The sequence below is a fragment of the Lytechinus pictus genome, chromosome 3 (genome assembly GCF_037042905.1).
Source record: "Lytechinus pictus isolate F3 Inbred chromosome 3, Lp3.0, whole genome shotgun sequence".
Lineage (NCBI taxonomy): Eukaryota > Metazoa > Echinodermata > Echinoidea > Temnopleuroida > Toxopneustidae > Lytechinus > Lytechinus pictus.
Genome location: NC_087247.1, coordinates 18,750,491 through 18,767,407, shown reverse-complemented (window position 1 = coordinate 18,767,407; position 16,917 = coordinate 18,750,491). Strand labels below are relative to the sequence as shown.

The window sequence follows — 16,917 nt, the reverse complement described above, 5'->3', positions numbered from 1 at the left end:
TTCAAGGGTAGGAGAAGGAGGTATGAAGTGTGTTGGACCATATTCAATTTTGACCTGTGCCAGTAGGTCCATGCCTGGTCGCAAAATATCTATCATAAGCCCAGGATCAAAGCTCACGAAGACGAATGTTACCTAGCTACACCAAAAGCTTCAGTCTCTGTAAAAATTTTATTGCTTGGTCTGCTGAACTACGTTGGCTCCACTCCGCTCCACTCACCTATGGGGATGACAATAAAATGTCAGAAATTGCCAAGAAACGACGGTTATTATTCCCCCTTTATTATTCCTGTCTAAATGTTACCAAGTTATCTCTGTCCAGACTCCATACTATTTTTTCTTTATCTCTTTTTTCATCTCTAGTATTTTGTCTTAACTTTTCATCACATGAAAATCATCAAAGGTCAACCCCCCCCCCCCCCCTCCTCTACCGGCCCTGACGTTGTCCTAATTGCACTGCCACTTGGTTTCTATTTCTGCTCAAAGCTTAAAGCTAAAGGGGTCTAAATTCCAGACTATTATTCATATTATCAATACGAAAACAGTATGGCTGCCTCCAGCTCCACGAAGACAAAATCTTCCTCAAAATAATGGACATTTAGCATTCTATTAGAAGCTGAAGACGTCAAGTAATTGAACGGTGAGTTACGTAACATTCTTACCTCTCGATTGATCGAAAGTTCATCTATGTTAATTCTAAACTAGTAGGGAGTAATTCAGCAATAATGTAAATTTAATCGATATGCTCGTGAAATCTAGTAGTTTTGGCAGTGGTGTCACTCACTCGGTCACCAGTGCAGCCTCAGTGCGGTGCACTCACTCTGCTCTGCACTGCTCTGTGTATGCCACTGCCAGTTGTTGTGTGTCCGGACGATCAATTTTAGAAAATCATTTGGAAACATTTACAAGCAAAGTTTCATCAATTTTTAGTACAAAATGTTAGGAAATATTATAGAGAACAAAATAGAAGATGATTACAACTATTGAATTCATATTTTTAGTGTAAAGACAAAAAAGCACTTAACTTGAATTAATTTAAGTCTTAAATATTAGGGTCCTACTAGTTATTTTAAGAACTAAGATTAAGAAGGCTTCAAGTTTTCAAAAAAGTGTCCGGACACCCGACCTACCTCAAGTGATGTTCGTGCAGGCTCCACTCCACTTCACTACCGCTACACTACGCTCCACCTACCCGAACCTCAAGTCGGTGAACTCGTTCGGATACTCCGAGTGGCAAAGGTGGGTAAAATGCATATTTATTATAAAATTTATAGAATTTAATTCATTGAATTTAATTTCAGAATGATTTACTGGTATATTTCATTTATGAAAAAAAATATGACAGACTTCTTTCCTCTGCATACATGTAGATGATACTGATTTTCCCTTTTCTCAGTTTCTTGTTATCTCTGATAAGATCTGTCTCGAAAGGATTGGAAGTGATTGAACCAGGTGTATGTAAAGAGCATTCAAAATGACTTCGGATTCAGCGATTGCAAAGAGGCTGGTGGAAAACTTGCAGACTGATCTGAGAGCACTCTTTAATGAAACAAAGAGAAAATATCCACCTGTCAAAGAGGTACAATTCAGAGTTTAACACTCCAACCAATTAAATGAGAAGTCCACCCACCCTTTTAACATGTAAAGAAAAAAAATTACTCCGGACGCTTTGAGCATGTGAAATCATAATAATAGCTTGTTTCTTATCAAAGTTAATAAAATTGAAATTCTTAATAAAATGCAAAATGAAGAGTGAGTATAAAGTTCATATAGACATCATCAGCTCACTTTTTTATTTGATCAGTTAGTGATGAAAATGAAGTGTTTTGCTTATTTGATTTTCAGATGAATACTCATCTTTATGATGATACATTACTGGATGCAATTAATATTTTCCAATTGAATGAGAAGGAAAATAATCAATGGAATGTTTGTCCTGCTACTTGAGCCAGATATTCATTTTGTCTTACAGAAACTTGATTTTTTTGTGTCACAAAATCAACACAGATCAGTTATCAATTTTGATTGGCAGAACAAAATGATTTTTCTATTTTTGTGCTTGTTTTTTTATGATTAGGCTGCAGAGGCTGATATCTTGAAAATCAGGACTATAGTTGCAAGAAGTAAAGATGTTATTCCTGGTAAGTTAAAGTCAACTTATTTTTCCTGTATTATGAGCACTTTACTTCTGTTCTGCCCCTTGTGAACCCTTTCATATCTTGAAGGAGAATATTTTAAAGGTCACGTCCACCCCAGAAAAATGCTGACTTGAATAAATAGAGAAAAATCAACTTAGCATAGTGCTGAAAATTTCATCAAAATCGGATGTAAAATAAGAAAGTTGCGACATTTCAAAGTTTTGCTTATTTTTCACAAAACAGTGATATGCACAATTAGGTGAGTCAGTCGATGATGTCCATCACTCACTATTTTTTTTTTAATTGTTTGAATTATACAATATTTCATTTTTTACAGATTTGACAATAAGGCCCAACTTGACTGAACCATATAGTATTAAACAATGCTAATTCCACATGTTCAGGGAGGAATTAATTGTTGTATCACTTGAAAATGAGGAGAAAATTAGAATATTTCATATAATAAAATACAAAAGAAAATTTGCATACCAGCCAGGATGTGCATATAACTGTTTTGTGGAATTAAGTGAATCTTTAAAATGTCATAACTTTCTTATTTTACATCCGATTTTGATGAAATTTTCAGTGTTATGCTTGTTGGATTTTTCTTTTTTTATTCAAATCAACTTTTTGTTGGAATGCACTTGTCCTTCAACCCTAATTCTCCGGGGGGGGGGGGGGGGGGGGGGGGCATAATGGCCCCCCCCCCCCTCGACAATTTTCGCGATATATCTGCTGCGCAAAACTTGTTGACCTCGTCGCTCACTGACTTTACTTTCAAGTCTCGCGCAAATTTTTGAGACCAAATTTGTGACACCCGGGTACGCGGTTACAACATTACGCAACTTTATGTAAGTGCATGTCAGACCCAAAATTGCTCATAAACGTAATGTCATGTACAAATCCAATGCAAATTGTGTATTTAGACAAAATTCATAAATGTATCATTATTTCTACTTTTACTGATTAAACTTAATCAATTTTGCCTTGTTTATGATCAGAATTAAGTCTGGAACGATTTCCATCGAAAAAACAATAAAAAAACAAAAAGTAAAAAAACAAAGAAATACATAAGAAATTAAAAAAACAATAAAATACATAAGAAATCGGTCTTGGTACCAGAATTTTTTTCATTCACAATTGTTAGGAATGCTATAAAGAATATTTTCACCAAAGAATAGCATTCTAGGAGCTTTATTTAGTGAATCAGAGCAAAAAGTATGAGTTCATGAATAAATTAGCATAATTAATTCATATAAAATAAAAATATATGAATTCAGTGAAATTTACCAATGCAACTGCGTAGATTACGTCATTCTCTACCATCATGCAAATTTTCGTTGTGATCGTGCAATCCGCGGCTGAGATCTTAAAGGAGAATGAAACTCTTGGAGCAAGTTAGCTTTTGTGAAAGCAGAAAAATCAAAGAATAAGATTAACAAAACTTTGAGTAAAATAGGACTAGCAATAAAAGAGTTATGAGCATTTGAATGTCGAGATCACTAATGCTATGGAGATCCTCCCATTGGCAATGCGACCAAGATCTGTGATGTCACACACGTACAACTCTCCCATTTGGACACTGAAAATATACCCCAAAACATCTCTTTTTGCTCATTCTAATCATATGACAAACGATTCATCAATGATATAATGTTGTGAAACCTCTGTACTTGTCATCTCATAAAGAGAACACCTCACCTTGTGATAGACTCTATAAAAGTGAGAATATAAGTGAAATAAGTACTAAAGTAATGAGGGAGTTGTACGTGTGTGATATCACAGATCTTGGTCGCATTGCCGTTGGGAGGATCTACATGGCACTAGTGATCTCAATATTCGAATGCTCATAACTTTCTTATTATTCATTAAATCTTCCTCAAACTTTCAACAATATGTTTCTTTGATTTTTCTCTTTGATATGGATTCAGCTGGTTTCAAGGGTTTCATTCTCCTTTAAGGGGGGCCATAATGGCCCCCCCCCCCCCCGGGAATGACAAGAATTAAAATACCCCGGGAGATTTAGGGTTAAGGAACTGTCATTGAATCAGTTTTGTTCATTTATATGTATGTAAAGAACCCCAGAGGTTTTTTCAACATCTTTCTTGTACAATGTATTTGAGAACATACCTGTCAGGTGTTCCAGTCTATGTGCAGTTTATTGCCATTAATAATTTGAGGGGGTGCTGCTACATTGTACGGAATAGTGCTATCACAGGTATACATGTGTGATGTGTGTAATTACCCACATTCAAAGCAGGCCAAAAATATTTCTTATTTTTAGGGGGCTACTTTTCACAACTTACTGCCTTTATCTGTAACATTGGATGAACTTTCATTGTGCTGAATTGGTATTTCCAGGGCTCTTTGAGCATTCCAAGGGCTAATAGCCCCCAGCCCCCATGTTATATTTTCTCTGATTCAAAGAATTATCTGCGCTCTGTAAATTGTTATTTTGCCTTTGTGAAAACACAAATCAGGAGACAATACATTCAGTAAGATTTAAGTGTCCCCCCTCTCTAGTCCATCCTGGATCTGCCCCTGAAATCAATATTTATTTAACAGGTCTTAAAAAGTTTTGATTTTTTAAAATGTTGTCATTCATCCATGATAGACTGATCACACTCAACTGAATTTACAAATTTACAAGATATCATTGATAGAATTACAGAATCATGTAATTAGGGAAGGGGGCTATTTCAATATGTTTAGTAGATTGAACAACATGCAAAGTACCAGTGAAGATGCATGATATCAAGTAAGACCCCCCCCCCCCCTTCTCCAAACGAAAAACACAACTTTTGTTGATAACTAGATATCATCTTGATCATTCTTTAATATTTGAGAAATGAGGCATTCCTGTAATACAAATGCAAAGTATTGTTCAAAATAAATTTATGCAAAGTTATGACAATGTACATGTATGTTTATCAATCTCAGGAAGTTCCCCAGTTATGTTTAGTGCATTGAGATCTGAACATGTTTAAAGGGGAATCCAGTATTGGTCATAAAATGTTGTGTTGGAAAGGAGAAAGTTTGAAAGAAAATTGGACAAGCAATATTAAAGAAAGTTATGGCTGCTTTAAAATTGAGATCCCTAAGACTAGATGTAGATTTCAAATTGGCAACTGGGTAAGTAAATAAAGGGGCAAGGACTATTTTCTCATAGGCCATGTACATGTACAGTGTACTTAATTATCAGGGATTTCTGGTTTTCTCCTAAGTACCCAATCCCCTGAGGCAGTAATCTAAATATAACCCAGATAGTGTATTGTTTTATGTCCTCATGAAAGAAAAATATAATTTAAAGTAAAACTTTAATTTGAAAAAAAAAATGAAATTTTAGCAATTTCATGTATTGGAGTACATGGAAGAGTAGTCCTTGCCTTACATCTCTTTGACATCACATATGCGGCCAATTTGAAGTCTCCTTGGGTTTAATGATTACCAATACTTTGAATTTTTGAAAATTCATAACTTTCTAATTGTTTGTCCGATATGGTTCAAACTTTCTCCTATCAACTTCTCAAATTTTTATTTTCCCTCTAAAAACAAGTTTTTATTTGGGTAGGATTCCCCTTTTCAACATGTAAAGTTGATATAAGCATTACAATAATTTCTCAGCTAATTAAAGAGCTATAAGTACCAGATGATATTTCTGTGTTATGTGCTCTAACTGCAGATCTGATGTGTGTAAAGCTAAGCAGTGAAATTGAAACAAAATATGTGTATGAAACCCCTTTTTAAACAAACTTCTTTGTAGTATTATCAATATGACATGAATTTTGAATACATCTATAGGAAAATGATTTTGCATTCATCCCTGTCTAGATAAATGTAGTTGATGGAATATCTAGTTTGGATACCGGTACACATTGTAGAGTTATACTTTTATTTTTTTTTAACATGGTCTTTAGTTTAATACATGTACCTTACAATTTATACCAATTTGACTTATTTTTAAGAACTTGATATATGCTCAGGTTGGCAGCGCACTGACATTAAAGTTGTACAAATTATGTGACATGAAATATGGTAATCAATCAAAGGTCATAAACACAAATTTTGAATATTTGTTTAATTCAAGTTTAATATTGCTCATTAATACAGGTCCTGGAGACATGATTCTGATCTCATGTTCATGTATCAATTGAATTTTACACTTGATTTAAATCAAATGTTCTATTTTGAAGAAGAAAAAAAGAAAAATTGCTAATGTTTAGATAGACTGTGTACTTGAACAGTAATTTGCAAATAATGCTAAAACCAATGTTTTGTATTTGGTAAAAAAAAACCTGTGTGAATAAAAAAAAAGGGTTATACATACATGTAGTACATGTATGCATATATATGAAAAACATGAATTGTGCCCATTTTGACCATGCAACCCAAATTACAACACCTAACATGCAGAAATTTCCATGCAACTTTGATTTTCCTAATCTCCTTTGTATCTTTGATTATTTTGGGCTGAAAAAATGTTTTTGTTGTCAAAGTTCTTCTGGAATTCTATGAAATTTGTTAATTTTTGGGTTTCATGGAAATTGGGGACTCTATTAGGCCTAGGCCTAATTTTAGGTAGTGAAAAGAGCAAAATACCAGAACTTTAAAATTTTAAACCTCCTTTTTAAATACATGTATCTTTGGTTTTCAATGTTTGACTTTCAACGTTAGTGATATTTTTTCCTGTATCGAACTACCGTACCTGTAATCTTCATTATCCTATATGTAGGGATATATTTGTGCCTGTTGTGGACATGACATGAATAATGCTCAACGTAATTCAATCCCTTGGTAGTATGCTGAGGTACCCTGTTTTCAGTAAGCATGAAACTCAATCCTTCAATCAATACAATAGGGTCATAGACTGAGCTTAGATTATCAACGATTGCCTCATGCCTGACTTTAAGCCATCATTATAAATGAACAGGTCTGCATACTGACATTGCAGACTGCACAACATGGGATGCTATGGAATACACTGTATGTTCTGTTTAGTTCCTGATGGAAAGAACACCTTGTGACGGTAAATTGCCAATTCGTCTAATGCCGTTCCGTCCATCAACATTTCGTCTATCAACCATTTGGTCCAATAACCATTTGGTCCAATCATCACTTTGTCTAATTACCAGTTCGTCTATGACCATTTTGTCTCATGACCATTTCGTCTCATAACCATATGGTCTAATTTCCATTTAATTTTCCTGAATTTCGCCCAATTAGACCAAATGGTATGGACTACATGTATATGGCTATTGGACTGATCTGGTTATTAGACGAAATGGTGAGTGGATTAATTGCCAATTGGACCATGTGGATAGTGGACGAACTGATGGTAGACCAAATCATAGTAGACAAATTGGTAATTGGACCAATTGGCATTGGACCAATTGATAATAAACCCTTGTGACATGTTGTGACACAGTGTGCCTCAGTGTGGACACATACATGTAGACATGTAAATCTCCAATGAAACAAAGTCACCCTGTTGGAGTATGGAAGTTGGAACTACTACTCTGACTAGGTCCATAGTAGGGATCTTGATCTTCTGGTATCATGTAAACAGATCATTTTGAAAAGAATATTAAAACTTTTAGAGCAACTATATGTTTTATAAGAATCATCTTCATAGTTCATACATGTATAGCCTGCAATTTTTAATTTCTTTTAGGCATGATTCTTCATAAATTTGAGTATGCATACTAAAAAAATAGTATTAAAACCTTTGACTTATTCCTATGTGAAGTACGTATGTACATGTATGTGTAGTTGGACAAGGCCAATTTATGAAACAAAGTGATTTTAATAGTACACACTCAAAATGTATTGGTCTTACATTTTTTGTCTGCATTTTTAAAATTCATTTTTGTAGTTGCTTTATGTTCTATTTGGTAATCATCATTACTGTAGCTATTTGCGAATAACACAGATTGGTACCCTGACTCTCAGTTGAGTGTTATTTATTTCACTAGTGTCACTCCGTTCTTAACATGTAGGTTAGACGTAACATCCTAGACAGTACATGGAATTCATTGCATTTTCTCAGTTGTACATGGTCAAAATACTGAAAGGGATCATTGGAAGCATGCCATTTTATTTTTGATGATATTATGAGACATTTTACAGTATGATACATTCCCACTAAAAAGAAAACCAAATTAATCCCTGAGGTTATAAAAGTTATATATGTACATTAATTTTGTAATTGTGATGTTCAATACAAGCACAGTTTATAGTATTACTTGTATGTGATTTCATCATTTAATATTATCAACTTATCAACTTTAATACAGTTTAAAAAAAACAATAAAAAAAACTTTTAAGTACAGTTGTGATATGATTCTTCCAAGTCAAACTATACCAACAATGTAAATTGTCCATGTACATGTAGGAAGCTTTTTCTCTTCCCAAACCCCAATCACGGCTTATTATTTTCTCAAACTGTTATAGCTATGGTCACAAACAGTGGAGAAATCCTGCAGCCATTTCTACTCGGATGTGACACCAAAAATCTGCGGATTGTTCAGCTTTGTCTTGGATCTGTTCAGCGCCTTATCACACATGAGGCCTTATCAGCTGTGAGTATTGCTCTATTGTTTTTAGAATGGTACGTCAATGAAATATGTAATTTGTATCGCTTAGTTCCTCCCTTTTCTGTTTGGATTGTAATAGAGTGTTCACATAACAAATCTAGATATCATTGCTGGTACAGGAAGTTGAGAACTTGGCCAGAGTTTTTGAGGGTGGTGCAAACCACCTAATTCCTTCCAGCCTTCCCAAATAAGACATACATGTACATGTACAGTGTATTAAAGGTGTATCTCAGCTTCCCACAAGAAGGTTGTTACGTATATATTCAGGGCAGCTAGGAAGGAGACACACTTATGGACTTTTGGGGGCTGAGGGGTTTGAGGGGGAGTTAGAAGTGAAGTTTTTTATGCTGGTCTTGAGAAAAGTGATCAAAAATGAATGTCACATTGGTAATATTTCACTAGTCACTCCTTCTTTGAAGAATGCCAGTCACAGAGTCCCCCCATCCCCATGCCTCTGATGATCCAACATCGTAATGTCTATGATCAAAGAAGACATTGCCCCCCCCCCCCCCCGGACTCGTTATCACCTTGGAATGAAACGGAACAATTTTCTGAGCTCATTAATGATATCTTCTATCCACCAAATGCTGAATAAGTCTGGTGTTACATACATGTACATGTAGTTTTGATCAAGATGTGCATAAAGATAGGCCTTCATAATCATGTAGTACATGAATGAGAGTGATAATTTACACTTGATTGGAGCATGGACCTACTACAACTGGACATTCAACGAATCCCATCCCTTTGGCTAAAGACTGTTGCTGCTAATCCTTTTATAAACAAAGCGCAACAGTTGACGCAAGCTTATCAAGCCGGACATAAAATAGCAGAAATCATTTGTGCACTGCTCCCACACATTGCAAATTTTGTTCGTTCATTTCAAAAGCAGTATGCACAGCAGCGAACGCTAGCGCTGCCAAAATGATTGCAGAAACAAAAAAAAACAGCCTTGCATTTTCATATTTTTTACGTACATGTACATCACTTACAAGTACAACTGCTCACAGAATTCATTGCTCTCATTGTGCAGATCAGATTATCTACAATGAAATTGCAGCAAAACTTTGTCAGAAAAATGTTTGGAAAGACGTTAAAAATCCCTTATTTTAGAAGAATCCTTACCTCTAAAGTTGCTCTAACCTTCGCTTGCAAGGTGATTTAGATATGGGTGTAATATTCTACAGGATTAACAAAATTTAACCAGAATTTTTATAATGATCAGATGATAATTGCAATAATTGCAATGTAATATCATGCACTGAAAACCGGATGTTAAGAGTGCATTGCATCGATGGTAACATGAAGCAGGGGCTTCCCCGCGAACAGAACGATCAGAGCTCGAGCAATGATCGTCTCTGGCCAAAAGATGGCCAGTGATTTCTCGGGGACGATCAGCGGGTTCACAGGAGTGTTGTATAAACACGCACCATGGGCAAGGTCATAAAAACAGTGTAAAGAGAAAACTGTGTGACTTTGACAGTAATTTTGACAGCTGAAAGCAGATAATGGCTGTAAAATTTGCTCGTTGAATGTCCAGGGGTCTGTGGCAGAAAGAGTTGCGTTTAAACGCAAGTCAAAAAATCAATCGCAAGTCCAAAATGCACGCTGTTGATTGGTTGAAAATCAAGTTGCGCATGATTTTTAGAGTTGCGATTAATTGCAACTCTATCTGCAATGGGCCCCAGTTGTAGTAGGTCCATGATTGGAGGAGTTGTTATCAATAAAATTTTTTAATGAGTTTTGGGTTAGTGAATTTTGACATTCATAAAAACCTACATGTATTACAGTAGCCAACATGTCCTTCAGGCCCCCCCTAAAAAAAAAATGGTTGAATTGGCGTAATAGGCCAATGAAAATTGGGGTAGGGAGGGCGGATTTTTTTTGGGGGGGTCATTGTTGTCGATTATATTTGTATGCACGAAAGTAGCAATTTATACACCTACTTACATACAGTGGCGTAGATTAGATAGGTCCTCAGACCTTTGGGATAATTTGATGAGAGGGGTAAACCACAATTTGTTCAAATAACTCTCCCCACATACACACACACTAATATATGGACACAGAACGAGCCAGAAATTGTTGAAAAATTATCTTGAAAGCAAAGAACATCCAGGGGTTTTCCGCATTGCGATTTCAATATTTATGCAATCGATATCGGATTAAAAAATATAAAAGCATAGGGTCGGGTGGGTTACGCCAAGTAAACATTTTTTTTTTTTTTGGGGGGGGGGCTTTATGGAAATACTTGAAGTGATCTAATGTACATGTAGTTTGGAAAACCAGCATATTATTTCGCTAGAGGGTATTCATTTGTCTCGCAATCTACTATGGTCAACAAGGAAATTCGTGATCACTCTCGCAAAAAGTGTTCACTGGCTTTCTAGGAAATTCGTGATCACTCTCGCAAAAAGTGTTCACTAGCTTACAAGTTCACGAGCTTTCGAGTGCCGCTGCAACTCTTTATCAAGTGACGAAAATTATCTGATGACGTACTCTATTTATACTAATCTCCAGGACCGTACGCACGAACGCGAGAACAATAGGTGGGTATTGATCCGTTGCGTCGGTATGCGGCGCGGCCGGTAATCCGTATATGCAAATAAGCCGGGGGTATATGCAAATACGCCGTGGGTCGGCGATATGCAAATTAGACAAAATTGGCGGGCTCGCTAGTTTCCCGTGGGCGGGGGCTGACTAGCTGAGCGGTCCCTCGTTCGGGGCCGGGAACGATCGGGTCGGCGTGCACTGCCAGGCAAGGGGGTATTGTGCTGTCTGATGGTTCGCATCCAGAAGTCGGGGATGTCGATCCCGCTGTCTCTGTTGAAGTTGTTAGGACAAAGACGTATACTAATAGCCTCCTTAATCCTGCGTGTATACCAATGTCTCTCTTTGGCAATGCAATGTACACCCTCCCAATCTGGGTGGTGTTGTTTCTCCCAAGCATGTTCTGCCACCGCGGATGTGTCGGTTCGCTGTAACCGAACATCGCGCTTGTGTTCAGAAATGCGTTCAACTATCGGTCGGGCTGTTTCTCCGATGTAAGACCCGTCACATCCCTGGCAAGGAATGTTGTATACTACGCCATCACGTCTGTGATCAGGGATAGGGTCTTTGGGGTGTACAAGCTGTTTGTGTAAGGTGGTGTCCGAGCGGAAAACCGTTCGGATACCGTGACCTTCTAATCGGCGTTTAAGTTGTTGTGAGAGGCCATCTATGTATGGCAAGACTGTGCAAGTCTTGAAAACCTTCTGATCCCTTGGTGGTAGTTTTTTCTTGAAAGTGTTCTTGATAAAACGGCGTGGGTAGCCGTTGCTGTACAAGGCGCCACGTATGTGTGCTCTTTCTTTCGGGAGTTCAGGTGGGTGAGTTATGATACGCGCTGCTCTGTCGAACAGGCATTTAACAAGACCTTTCTTGACCGATTTGTCGTGATGAGAATCAAATGGTATGTATTGGTCTGTATGAGTGGGCTTGCGGTAGACAGAGGTGGAGAGTTTCCCGCCCTCGTGTCTTTGGACTAGCGTGTCAAGGAATGCTAATTTCCCTCCTTGCTCAGTCTCCAGAGTGAACTGGATGGACGGTTGCTGGCTATTCATGTATGAGAGTAGGCTGTCTGTTTCGGATCTATTTACGATTATGAAAGTGTCATCGACGTATCTCTTCCACACCCGAGGGTGGCATGTGGAAGGACACTTGGGCAAAGCGTTCTGTTCAAAACCTTCCATATATAGGTTAGCCACAACCGCTGAGACTGGGCTACCCATTGCTGCTCCTTCTGTTTGCTCATAGAAAGAGCCTCTGTACAGAAAATATGTGGATCTTCGTCCTCAGAGATAACTCACCCACCTGAACTCCCGAAAGAAAGAGCACACATACGTGGCGCCTTGTACAGCAACGGCTACCCACGCCGTTTTATCAAGAACACTTTCAAGAAAAAACTACCACCAAGGGATCAGAAGGTTTTCAAGACTTGCACAGTCTTGCCATACATAGATGGCCTCTCACAACAACTTAAACGCCGATTAGAAGGTCACGGTATCCGAACGGTTTTCCGCTCGGACACCACCTTACACAAACAGCTTGTACACCCCAAAGACCCTATCCCTGATCACAGACGTGATGGCGTAGTATACAACATTCCTTGCCAGGGATGTGACGGGTCTTACATCGGAGAAACAGCCCGACCGATAGTTGAACGCATTTCTGAACACAAGCGCGATGTTCGGTTACAGCGAACCGACACATCCGCGGTGGCAGAACATGCTTGGGAGAAACAACACCACCCAGATTGGGAGGGTGTACATTGCATTGCCAAAGAGAGACATTGGTATACACGCAGGATTAAGGAGGCTATTAGTATACGTCTTTGTCCTAACAACTTCAACAGAGACAGCGGGATCGACATCCCCGACTTCTGGATGCGAACCATCAGACAGCACAATACCCCCTTGCCTGGCAGTGCACGCCGACCCGATCGTTCCCGGCCCCGAACGAGGGACCGCTCAGCTAGTCAGCCCCCGCCCACGGGAAACTAGCGAGCCCGCCAATTTTGTCTAATTTGCATATCGCCGACCCACGGCGTATTTGCATATACCCCCGGCTTATTTGCATATACGGATTACCGGCCGCGCCGCATACCGACGCAACGGATCAATACCCACCTATTGTTCTCGCGTTCGTGCGTACGGTCCTGGAGATTAGTATAAATAGAGTACGTCATCAGATAATTTTCGTCACTTGATAAAGAGTTGCAGCGGCACTCGAAAGCTCGTGAACTTGTAAGCTAGTGAACACTTTTTGCGAGAGTGATCACGAATTTCCTAGAAAGCCAGTGAACACTTTTTGCGAGAGTGATCACGAATTTCCTTGTTGACCATAGTAGATTGCGAGACAAATGAATACCCTCTAGCGATTATTTCAATCCGCAATAATGAACCTATTTAGCATATTATTTGTTTATAAAAACTTTTGAATTGAATTGAGGATAGTTGTGTATATACCACATGTGTGTTGAAGGTCATAACTGTTGCAATTTTAGGGCATAGGTATAAAATTTAGAGAGGCGAAGGCCCTATACATATTACATGTAGAGTTTATTACATTAGGGCATGTGTAAGAGGTAGACACATCCACTGTATATATATAGAAGTCTTGTTCTCAACACTCTTGGTGAGAGAGTGTGTGCAATTAATGCCCCCCTGTGGCCGTATAGTTCATTAGTAAATGCATGTAACATGATTGTAATAGTAATGCTAGTACCAGCACCCCTGATTGCGACTATATACTAATAATCAGATTGTGGGCTATTTCTTGGGTGTGAAGTCGTAAGTATTAAAGCTCTTCTAAAATTAGAATACTCTCCTGCATTAGTAGATGCACACCAATGGTAGGTAGTTATCAGAGTGAAGATTTTCTGATATTGTTCTTTGAAATCCAGAAGCACAATGATCTGCTCTTTTTTTTTAAGCGTTTACTCAGACCTGTCAACCAGCACGTTTTAGGCGTATTTAGTACGTTTTTGCAACCAAAATGCGGCAGTACGTTTTTTCTTTAAAAAATATGTTATTTGTAATTTTGTTTTAATACAAAATCGTAATTTATTGAGAAAAATCACTTCTATATGTCTCTATTTCATAAACCGTACACAAATATGGTTATTAGATCAATGTAATTTCAGGTAACTTGTTTTTTTTTTCAATCATTTTGTTTAAAACCAGGGTGAAGATATACACATGTTTTAATGGTTTTTTTTCATCTCCAAGAGCAGTGTGCATTTTAGCTTGCATGCAGCTTGAGCGCTGCGATGAGCAAATGGATGCGCCAAGCATTTTATTATGAAATACACTTTTTTGCGGGGAAAAATACATTTTTTAAAATCACAGAATACAGTTTTTCATTCCCAGAGGTTGGCAGGTCTGTTTACTTCTTTTTGCTTTTGACAAAAAGATTTTGTCTATGCAAAAGTATAAAATAATCTTAAAAAGACGGTACTTCTTTTACTACATGTATTTACACTTTTATTGATCCATGATTATTTGTTATTCTTATTGGAGGGGTATTTTGGGTTTGATTTGTGATATATTTCACACTGATTGATACAATTTTTACTTGATGATCGTTAGCATTGTTTACTATGAATTTCCACTTTCCAATTAAAAAAAAATTAATTTAAATTTGTGTTTACTTTATTGTGTATCTTTCTCTGTCTCTGACAGTGTGCAGCAAGTAATGTGATTAATATGCTATGGGGTTTAATGGAGTGTGGAATGGAGGATCTTAAGGTCCTACAGACAACCCTGGTTATCCTCACAACCAATACTATTGTCAGGGGACCAGCTTTAGCAAAGGTAAGAACATATTCCATATTTAATAGATTAAAAGCCATGAATGGCTTCATGTGGTTTGTTTTGTGACTCCACAGCAGTCACTTGTATCTGAGATCAGGGCCCTGTCTTACAAAGAGATGCGATTGATCCGATCAATCATAACTATTGAAAGTTTATGGTGCTATCATTTTGAATGAATGTGTGTCATCAAATTGTTTTCTAAAGTGTACTCATGCATGCACCTTATTTTGGACCAATCAGTTTGCTCCGTTTCGAAAGGGGTGATGGTAAATTTCTGATCAATTTCCCCAATTGAGATAGATTGTAGATAAGTTATGACTCCATAGTGGAGAACTTGGGATTGATCAAATCAACCACAACTCTTGGTAAGACTGGGTTCTGCTGTATGCAAGTTTTGTCTTGGAAATATACATTGAATTAAGAACATTAAGCATAACAGTATTCAATTCAATTTCATTTCATTTCATTACATATTTCGTAAACATTAATTCATACAAAAATCAATTTGTTATGAAGAATATAAATATGTACATGTTGGGTTTAAAGAGGAAGGCGTATACCCTTAAAAGCTGAGGCTTGTGGCCGGATACGCCTATAGGCAAAAATACAATACAATAAACAATGAAAAGGAAAGGGCAGAGAAAAGAAGAGAAGGAAAGGAAAGAGAGAGGGAGACGTGAGCGGGGAGGCGGGCATGAATTACTAAGTTGAATTACTAAAATAATGAATTTCTAATGTAGTGCTTAAAAACATTGTGCTCTTTATAAATGTGGCGTATTAATATTTTTGTTACGATTGTTATTATAATCTACACTCTACACTGCAGAATGTATCAGGTACTTTTAATACAATTTGCCTATCATTTTCCTCAACTGAAAGTTTGAAGTACTGACTGCACTGTACAATGTACACTTGTGCATACATGTTTTCCTGTATGTACCTCTATTCTGCATGAATAAATATAAAAAGATTAGGAGGAAGCATATTCTGATATGACTTTGCAATCAGATTTCCTCATATCTTGAGGCAGGAGGAGAAGACAAGAAAGTGATCATCATTATTATCCTGGAACTCTACCTAGCAGCGCAAACACCTCGAGAGAGAGTTGAGCTCATTTTGTGGAATGAGATCCCCCTATCAGTATCAATTTCAGTCAAGAATAATTTTCCCGTTAGGCGTGGGATGCTTATCGCAGTGTTCTTGTATGTACTTGCATGATGTTTGCCTGTCTGCTAGAGTGATACTCATAAACTGTATGCTTAAAATGTAAACAGAATGAAAATGCTAATTATATGCTGATAGCTGGTGCTTAACGGTGTAAATGGTGTATCGAGAGTCTACATTGTAGATTTTCTGTTCATGTGTCCAAGGCTCATCGGGCTTATAATTATCTACCATTTTTTAAAATATGAAATTAATTGAGTTATCAAATATTGATGTTTCTATTGATGTTTCTAATAATAACAAATAATGTGTGAGAACAGAAAGTTTGGCATGTACAAGCAGGAAAAATGAAGTGCGAAGTTAAGGATAGTATATGGGTGAACAATAGTGTGGGAATAAGAAATTGCCAGAAAGGGTATTATTATTATTTTTTTTTTTTTCACCTTCCAAAATGATTTTGACTAAGCAAGATTTCATTTCTGTTTTGTTTTATTGCTTGAAGTAGGAAGAGTGTGATGATTTATTGGTGTACATATGTAAAATAGGTTGAATTCTTTCAAGACATTATTGGTATACATGTTGTAGATCGTACATATGTGAACACTTCTGAAATAATCTATTAACCATTTCTACATTCCCTTTTATGGCATGGAGAATGCATGTAGGGACTGA

General features: G+C 37.2%; 1 protein-coding gene across 1 annotated transcript in view; it reads left to right on the top strand.

Moving 5' to 3' along the window:
* The first annotated feature begins 509 nt into the window (after nt 1-509).
* The window catches only part of LOC129257688 (protein MON2 homolog), a 60,825-nt gene continuing 44,417 nt past the window's right edge, over nt 510-16,917 (top strand). Inside the window, exons 1-5 of the mRNA XM_054896069.2 lie at nt 510-637; nt 1,394-1,576; nt 2,075-2,138; nt 8,586-8,713; nt 14,950-15,081. Of these exons, the coding sequence (XP_054752044.2) occupies nt 1,472-1,576; nt 2,075-2,138; nt 8,586-8,713; nt 14,950-15,081 (429 nt within the window). The 5' untranslated portion in view covers nt 510-637; nt 1,394-1,471. The remainder of the gene's footprint in view (nt 638-1,393; nt 1,577-2,074; nt 2,139-8,585; nt 8,714-14,949; nt 15,082-16,917) is intronic.